Below are 9,496 nucleotides of genomic sequence, written 5' to 3'. Positions count from 1 at the left end.
TGGTGCTGGGGGATTGAACCGCGGTCCCTGATGCTTTGCCAAGCTTGTTCTAAGTAGGTGCTTTAGACCACTGAGCCATCTCTCCAGCCCCTCTTATTATTTTTAAGAGATGTTTCCTTTCATGTTCACTAGCTGCAATGCTATCTTTAGGGTATGAAATTCTATCTTCTGTTTCATTCGAGTAGTTTTGCCAGCTTTCAATGGAACTGTTAATATCCAGAACATCTGTTTGAGTCTGTTTCAGGCATTCTAATTCTTTCTTGTATTGTTCATTTAATATTTCATCATTTTCCTATTCCCTTCTATTTTTTAATGTGTCTTCCTTAGATGTATTGAACAATTATTTCGTGACTTTTGTCATTTCCTTTTTTACCAGAGAGACTATTTCTGATATAATTTCCTCTGTAGCCTGATGGAGTTGTTTCTTTACTTCAGTTGCTATCATCTCAGACATTTCAGATGTGTAATTTCCAAGTTCTTCTATGACCTTGCCTCCTGTACTTATTTTGGGTGGGCTAGAGGTCTGAGATTGCCTTTTGTTCCTTTTGTCTTTTTTTGTAATAATGGTAGAAGAATAGGGTGTAGGTCAGCAAGGCTCTCCAGAGAGTGGGAGGGCAGGGTCGGCTCACCAAAGCTTCTGCTGTGTGAAGTTCAATGTGATTTCTACTTCATTAAGGAGAGGGAGACAAGCTGCAGTTCAAGAAGGATCCAATAAGGCCAAAGTTGTGTAAGACTCTCTTGATGGTAGATTGGCTCAGGGTAGTGCTCTGCAAGGCTCCTGTAGGTCACTGTGGTAGTCAGGACTCCCTGGTGATCTTCAGGGAGTAATTATACATAATTATTTATATATGTTAAAAAGGGTCCTAAAAGGATGTTAAATATGTATATGTTACTATCATATGAGTTATTAGAAATACTATTGAGAATTTCTTAGTTTGAAAGAACATAAAAGATCATTTTCTGATCCTAATATTCCACTCCTCTTATAAATAATGTATATAATGGAGTCCTTCAGGTATCTTCATTAAACATGTAAATCCTTTTACTAATTGAAAGGATTGCTATTACTGTAATTAACTTGATACAAGTAACCTATCATAATGCAAGTCCAACCCTTTTTTTTCAAAGGCTATTCTGAGATGATTTGACACACAGAAAAATGAAACTTCTGGCTTGTGATATGCTACCCAAACCCTATGCTCTCCACTACACTCTGAAACTTGACTCCCAGAAGAGGAAGCTGACAAAGGGCTACAGTTTAGAATGGTGTCAGATGGACTCTGTCACACCTCACCCAGTAATAAGAACCACTGAATATTTAAATTTTATTCTTTAGGTTATATCTCATCCCTCCATTAATGTGGCTGCTTACAATGGCCTAATCAAAAGCATTATTTTCCCACTTGGGGTGAGAGTATAGAGACACTAATTAGATGAAAACTAAAAGGATGAAATACCTAAGCCTGACTTTGTCAGTTATCTATCACTGCAACCAGTATTTTTTCAGTATTTATTTAAATTGAGCTAATCAATTAAATTTATTTTCATTAAATAATTACAAAATTAGACATGTATTGTTTCTAGTTGTACTGACCAGATAGATTTCCCTTATCAATTTTAGTCAAAAAACCCTCTAAAAATAGAAATAATGACTATCACCTAGCTGTTTTGATTTACAATAAAAATTCCCCAAAGTATTTTCAGTTCCATAAAATGAGAGCATATTTTTATTGATAATACAATTTTATGATCAAACTGAAATTGTAATTGTTAAAATATTGTGCCACATGTAGAGTGGCATAGGCAAGTGGGTATCTTTAATGTGAATTATACAGAACTAATAAATACAAACATATTTATTAGTACATGTGCTTACTTGCAGTGCGGGCCTCAAATTCTGATGCTATTTTTTGATAAAGATCTTCCTGTCCACTGAGTGATATGCATGCATTTCTGTCCCTCAGGCAGCTGTGTCAACTCTTCAAGAAATGGCCCCAGGAACAACATTCAGACCTGTCATTGGTGACCCATCTGTGGATCCAAAACAGTAATTTGATGTGGTGTTTTGGTGTTTTTTGTTTTTTGTTTTTTTCTGTTTCTGTGCTCTACAGTGGAAGTTGAATTAGAGGGAAAATTATTTCGAATTGTTAAAGACTCTGAAGTGATGAAAATTTTCCCTGTTCTTATAGCAGTTCTTTAAGTCAGTGCAGTTGGAATTAAAATGTGTTAGGGTGAACTGCAGAGCTTTAGACTGCTAAATAAGGATTTGCCAGGAAACAAGAGAGGACTGTGCCAGATGCAAACCCCCCACAGCTTCATGAGTAAGTCATTGCCATCTAACCTACCCTTGTTTCTGAAATAATTCCTTAGGGTAGCCCCCATTGTCCCTTTTCTCCCCAACAGTGTCAAGACTCTTGTGTTCTGCTGTGGCAAACATTTCTATGCTTTGCTGAAGCAAAGAGAATCTTTGGGGCCCAGGAAGCATGAGTTTGCCATCATCCGCATAGAAGAACTCTGCCCTTTCCCACTGGATTCATTACAACAAGAGATGAGCAAATACAAGCATGTTAAAGGTAAAGGTTGTTCTTAGGAGACTCCTTGCATTTCAGAAACCTGGAATCTATTCAGATATTCAGCACCTATTGTTTTAGGTGAAAAGAGACAGTGGGGACAGGGAAAGTTACTAGAAAATCAAATGCAATGGAGTCCAAGGATATGAGAAAAAGACAAGTAGCACCAGAGTCTCCATGTCTGTCTGTTCCCTTCTTTCATCTGAAACAACTAATTGAGTGCTTTGAGGTTAGTGGTGCTATACTATCATTTTAGAGGAGTACATTATAATTATAAATGACAAGGGTTTTTTTTTAATAATTGGAGCTGGAATATTGGATGTCTGTATGTACCTTCCATACAAATTAATTCAAAATTAAATTAACCATAGCTTAAATGTAAAACATAAAAATATAAATCTGTTAGAAGATAATGAAAGAAAATGTTTTTTATTTTGCGTTAGCAAAAAGTTCTTAGTTAAAATAAAAAGTACACTCTGTAAAAGAAATTTAGACTTTATCAAAGCAAAAAACCTAGAGAAATAGAGGGGCTACAAGTATAGCCAGTATTTTGGCCCTAGCCCTTCAAGATCAGTGAGTATTCAGCACATAAAAGTACCTGTGCTGTGACATCCTATAACTCAGTGGTGTCCCAAAGTTTCTGATCAAAGAGATTATGGGACCACAGAGGAAAGTGATTGACAATGTATAGTGTGCCTAAGGAGAGTTACCTAGAAAGAAAAAAATTCTCTCAGGCTTTCACAGAGAGCAACTTGGTCAAACAATGGTCATGACTCATCCACATAGCTGACACTGATAAAAGGCCCACAGGGTGCTGTACATGATTCCAGGGTGAATCCTGAGGGAATTTGACTGACCTTGTCAGATAGCAAAAGTTACATTTTGAGTTATATAGGTCTTGCTTTAACTTGGTCTTAACCATCCAGAAGAAAAGTATAACCACGAGATATAAAAGTAAAGCTATAGTAATATGCCGAGCTGTAAAAGGCTCAAGTCAACAACTTCAGACAATTACCAGTTGTGCTGATAACCTACTACCAATATGGACTATTGGAGTATATTGGGTTATTTTGATGAATTAAATTACCTACAATCTTTGGTCTGGCATCAAGTATGAAAAGGTCCTTTAAAGACTTCTCCAAATACAGCTTCTCTTACAGCAGTGGAACACCCATCTCTGACAAAGCAAAGAAGGGGGAAATAAATAAAAGATATTAAAAAAAAGAAATTTAAATATCAAAAGTGTATCTGGTAGGGCCGGGGAAATGGCTTGGTAGAATAAGAGCTTGCCTGGCAAGCACAAGGGCCTGAGTTCAAAACCCCGGTTCCACACACACAAAAGTGTATCTGGAACAGGAATGAGGAAAAGCACAAAAGAAAGAAGGGGAAAAGATATATCTATGTATATATGCAGATAATTTGGATAATTTTACTGCTAATTTCTGTTGGTCTTTTGAAAGGAGCAGTTAATACTTAATATTTTTTCTTTTTATTACTTTATTTCCTTTTAATTTCTTATAACTTTTTTGGTGTTTTTTGTTTTAAACCAATTTTTCAGGGTTATACCTACTAACCTAAACAACTAATTTGAAGATAACATCATGCAATACAGCAACCATTGTTGAATTCCTGTTACTTTGTTTAATGAAATTTTGTATCATTTCTATTACTGTTTTTCTTATTGGTATTGTATTCTTTAAAATAATAAAATATATTTAAGAAATAAAAAAATGAAAACTTTTAGGTTCTGAAAAATGCTATAAAGAAAGTAAGACATACTATAAATTGGGGGGAAATAATTGCCAATACATAGCGATAAATAATTATCTATATTTTAAATAGCTCTTAATACTTAACAGTAAGAAACAAATAATTCAGTTTTCAGAATGTTCAAAATGTTTGAAAAAGCACTTTTGCAAAGAATTGGATGACAGATGAACACTTGAAATGATGCTCAACTTCATTAATGGTTTAGAAAAAAAAAAAGTCATATGTGAGATATGGCTACCCAGCTGAGAGAATGGCTAAAATTAAAGTGAAACAGTAGGCTGACAATATACACTACTGATGGGGAAGAAAAGTAATAAACCTCACTCAGTGCTTTTGTGAATGCATGTTGTAGTCCCTCTGGAAAAATCAGTTTACTATAAAATTCAGCATAAGTTACTATATAACCTAACAGTGGCACTTCTTGGTATTTACCCAAGAGAAATGAAAACTCATTCACAGAAAAATCAGTATTCATATATTTATAGCAGCTTTATTAGTAACTGACCCAAACTGGAGACAATCAAAATGCTCTTCCAGTGGTGAGTCAATAATCACAGTATGCCAAAGCATTAAACATCTGTACAATATTGTACTATTCAACAATAAAGAGGAGTAATTATTATGTACAGCATGGATAAATCATAAATGTATTTAGTTAATTAAAAGATGTCAGACTCAAAATGCTGCATCCTGTATGATTCCATTTGTGGCATTCTGGAGAAGTCAGAACTATAGAGTTAGAGATCTATGATTGCCAGTGGGTTGGAGGGGAGTTGGTCATAAAAGGGTAGGATGAGGAAATTTGGGGCATTGGTACAACTATTTTGTATCATGATTGCATTGGTTGGTACCTGACTATGTATTTGTTAGAGAAAAAAAAGATAAGCAGCACTGTGCCATACTGGGAAAGTGTGTATTTAATAGAGGATGGATAACTTTCTGTCTATCTATGTATCTATTCATTCACTCATCACCCTCACCTTCCTGCCCACCCTGTTTGGTACACATGTTTAATTGAGGTACTTTTTTATAGATTTTATCTGGAGCCAGGAAGAACCACAGAACATGGGTCCATGGGTTTTTGTTTCTCCAAGATTTGAAAAGCAACTGGCCTGCAAGGTAATAGCTCTTTGCTCTTTGTGTGTGTGTGTGTGTGTGTGTGTGTGTGTGTGTGTATGTGTGTGTGCATGCGTGTGTGTGTGTGTGTGTATTTTTCCTGGAGTGCCAACATAGGGGTTTCTATTCCAAGTTCAGTTCTTTAAAGAATAAATATATAAAATCTAGCTGTAAATCAGCACTCATGTAATCCCAGCTTTTCAGGATGCTGGAGCAAGAAGTTCACTTCAGCCCATAAGTTCAAGTCCAGCCTGACTTGTATAGTGAAAATACAGCAAGACTTTCACTTAAAGATAGGAAAAAAAAGAAAGAAAGAAAAGAAAATCTACTTAAACAATAGTTCAGTGTTACTATTTCAAACCAAACAATTTGGTTTTCAAACAAAAGTGCTTGGCAAAATTTTGCTTCCATTTTTAAACTCCATGTCTGGTGACAAACACAACCATGGCCTTCTTCCCCACACAAACACAAAGGCAGCCATCTTCTTCAGAACTGAAAAACATTTTGTTCGTAAACCAAGGCACCACTGTATTCTTTAGAAGGAACCCTAAATGTTTATGAAACTGTATAAATATTTATACAAATACCTAGGACTAGAAGAATTTAAGATATTTGAGCCTTTTGGACATAGAACTGTTCATATAGATGTTATTGACTGAGTATCCTTAAATTCTGCAGTCCAAAATGCTCCAAAAACTAGGGGCTGGGGAGATAGCTTAGTGCAATAAATGCTTGCCTGGCAAGCACAGGATCCTGAGTTCAATTCCCAGTATCAAAAAAAAAAAGAAAAAAAAAGCACCAAAAACAGAAACTTGTTGAGTATCATTTTGATGCTATAAAATTTTTGCACTTTGGATCATTTCAGAATTTGAATTGAGAGCCAGCAAGATAGCTCAGTGGACTAACTGCCTGCTTTGGCAAGCACAGGGACAAGAGTTCAATCCTTGGTCCCCCATGCAGTGCCAGCCCTACCCCTTGTGTGTGCTGAGCCAGCAACAGAGTCTAGGCATGGTAACCCACACTTGTAATCCCAGTGCAGGGGAGTCTGAAAACAGGAGGATCACTATGAATCTGACTTGTATAGTGCAACCCTGTACCAAATACATAAATGGAAAAAAAATAATTTGGACTGAGACTGTTCAACCTGTATTATTCTATTTATTAATAGAAAGTAAACACCTTTGTCTGTTGGCTTCCCTGCCCACTCCCTCCCCAGGATCCCTTACTCAGGCCCTGGAAAAGCAAGGTGATGAATGAATAGGCTTGTTTTACAAGATATAGACTTCTGATTTTCTTTAGAAAGGAAAAAGAGGAGAAAACTTTGTGCTACACTGATTAAAACTTGGTTCATTCTCTCTCTCTCTCTCTCTCTCTCTCTCTCTCTCTCTCTCTTTCACACACACAGACAGACAGACAGACAGACAGACACACACACACACACACACACACAATAGCTTCTTGCTGTGTTGCTCAGACTCAGGATCCTCACGCCTCACCCTCCTGAGTCACTTCACTTATTTGATACTAGTTTGATAGACTCAGATCATTTTCACACATATGTAGTTTAAACTAAGAAAACTCTAAAGCTAAAACCAACTGATAATTACAAAAAATAGGACAAATGCAAAAACTTGTTTTACTTTATCCTACCTGGAATTTATTATTAGTAACAATGTGTTTTTGTCTAATCTGTTCTCCATAGCTCATTATTTTACTAGAGAGGATTTCTAGTTAAAGCTAAAAGGAATTGATTCACCTTCTTGGTGGAACTAAGCAGAAGTTTGATCCAGTCAAAATGTCATTTAACTTCTCTAATCCAATGACAGCTCCATCTCGTGAGCCGCCCACCCTTGCCAGCACCCGCGGTAGGAATTGGCACAGTACACCAGCAGCAGCACGAAGACACGCTCACCAAGACCTTCACTCAATGAAGACCTCTGAAGAAGGACTACTGATAGGAAAACTGCAAGAGACCAAGGCCTGTTCCCCTGCTCTGTCCCCTTCCCCTTGGGAAACACAAAAACTCTGTCTTTAAGATGTTGAGATAGGAGCAATACACAGGAGAGTTGATTACAAATCCATAAATCAAACTAGTAAATATTCTCCTTTAAAGAAGAACAGCAGTGTGTTTTGTTTAGATCTGAATGAGCTGGAGAACTAGGTCATTAGCCTGATGATTCCAGGGTCCACTGGAATGAACCACACGTGACCCAGAAAAGTTCTTAGCCAGAACTTAGACTACTGTATAGATGATCTCATCACTGCTGCTGTATTTTTGATGTGTGTCACTTTCATTAATTTTTTTTCAAAGTCTTGTGGCTACCAATGTCTTCATTTTATGTCCTCTCTGGTGCTGGTTTTCAGGCACTGTACTAAATGTTCTACCCAACATTGGCAAAACTAGGTTATCCATGATGTATATACTGATCTTAAAATTAGGTCATATTGTGATAGAAAATTTTAAAAATTAAGAATCAACTAATAGTATGAAACCATATTAGGGGGGCTGGTGAGATGGCTCAGTGGTCTAAAGCACCTACTTAGAACAAGCTTAGCAAAGCACAGGTACTGTGGTTCAATCCCCCAGCACCACATGCCAGCCAGCCCCGCCCCCTGGTGGGCTGAGCTGGCCACACACACACACACACACACACACACAAATAAATAAAATTAAAAAAAAAAGAAACCATATTAGGAAAAATTAAGATCATGCAGCCCACCACGTAGCTCCTCTGTTGGACTCACTCAGCCTTGACTGACTACACCCCACGACAAACCGGAGATAACCTGGCCCATCTCCATTTGCCCACACCCACCTGCATAGCCTGTACTTTCTCACCCCTAAATGTATCACCCTGTTTGCTACCTTGTTTCAAGCACCTTCTGTTCATCAATGAAGAATAACTGATGCTACGCAATAAAAATTTACCATGCTGTTTAAGCCTTTGTACTTCCTGTTTGCAAACTAAACCCGAAGCAAGCTCTGTGTGATCCCCCATCGGCCTGCTGCCTTAATAAAGTTGCTTGCCTTCCAACTCCTTGGTGCAAAGCATTTTCCATTCAGTTTAGTACAGGTTCCACAACACTGCTAAGTACATTCTCAGGATGTATGATCTAACCCTATACTTTTAAATTAAGAAGTTTTAGCTAAATTGATTTATGGTCTATTTGGCTATAATCTTCTTTGTTTTTTTCCAAATTGTTCTTGCAATCCTACCTTATAATTTTTAATTGACTGTTGTCTGGTATGGGAATTTCAGCACCCAATCACTCACTGCAATGTGATTAGTTGTGGTATTTAAACAGCACTCTAACTCTGACAGATTTTCTCAGTGCTAGGTGTTGGAGGATTTCTTAGAGGTCCCCAGTAGACTTATTCTATCTGAAATTAAACCTGAGGCTAGCTGCCTAATTGAACAGCAAACAGCAGCTTCACTTGACTTGGTACTGTGAAGACCACCAGCTTCCATTTTTGTGCAATGACATTGTTTTTTGAGAAGTAAAGGGACATACTGGGTCTACAACGTGGCCACTCTCTCTGCTTTTACCAGCAACTGGCTGTGTCCCTCAGGATCAACATGTGGGGTGTTCTGACTTCAGCAGAAGATACTGGTTTACATCTTCAAGGTGTACATCAGTATCATGATTTCTACGTCATTCTTTTCCTTCTTTCTATCCACCTCCATGCTTCCTTATCTCTAAACCTTAAAAGTCATACTTTTACATCATTCATGTAAATTGGTAAGATTACAAAGTTCTATTTAATGGCAGTGTTATCAGTTTTGTATTTTTAGTAAAAAAAAATAAAAGCATAATGCCATTATTTTATCAGAAGTTTTGGTTTCTTGAGTTAAAAGATTTAAATGTCTAAGTACAAAAGGAAATGGAACATCTGTGTTAAAAATTTTTTTCTTTAAATTAACAACTGGGACCTGCCCTTACTAAGTTTTTTCACATCAAAAGAAATTACCAACAAAGTGAAAAGGCAACCCACAAATTTGGAAAAAAATCATGACAAATAAGTACTCAGACAAAGGTCT

At 36.9% G+C, this 9,496-nt stretch overlaps 1 protein-coding gene across 4 annotated transcripts in view; it reads left to right on the top strand.

Annotated features, from left to right (window-relative positions):
• Nucleotides 1-7,952, top strand: part of Dhtkd1 (dehydrogenase E1 and transketolase domain containing 1) — a 60,109-nt gene extending 52,157 nt beyond the window's left edge. For 2 of the 4 annotated variants that reach the window (XM_023708062.1, XM_023708061.1), the window contains 4 exons: nucleotides 1,965-2,047; nucleotides 2,404-2,573; nucleotides 5,374-5,459; nucleotides 7,279-7,952. In XM_023708062.1, the coding sequence (XP_023563830.1) occupies nucleotides 1,965-2,047; nucleotides 2,404-2,573; nucleotides 5,374-5,459; nucleotides 7,279-7,491 (552 nt within the window). In that variant the 3' untranslated portion in view covers nucleotides 7,492-7,952. Of the gene's footprint in view, nucleotides 1-1,964; nucleotides 2,048-2,403; nucleotides 2,574-5,373; nucleotides 5,460-7,158; nucleotides 7,247-7,278 lie in introns of those variants that run through there. The other 2 variants (XM_004647777.2, XM_023708063.1) reach the window with 2 other exon arrangements.
• Nucleotides 7,953-9,496: the final 1,544 nt, after the last annotated feature.

Source organism: Octodon degus, unplaced genomic scaffold, assembly GCF_000260255.1.
Source record: "Octodon degus isolate 3935 unplaced genomic scaffold, OctDeg1.0 scaffold00324, whole genome shotgun sequence".
In the NCBI taxonomy this organism is placed as follows: Eukaryota; Metazoa; Chordata; class Mammalia; order Rodentia; family Octodontidae; genus Octodon; species Octodon degus.
The sequence above is the reverse complement of the archived record's forward strand: the minus strand, read 5'-3'. Positions and strand labels throughout refer to the sequence as shown.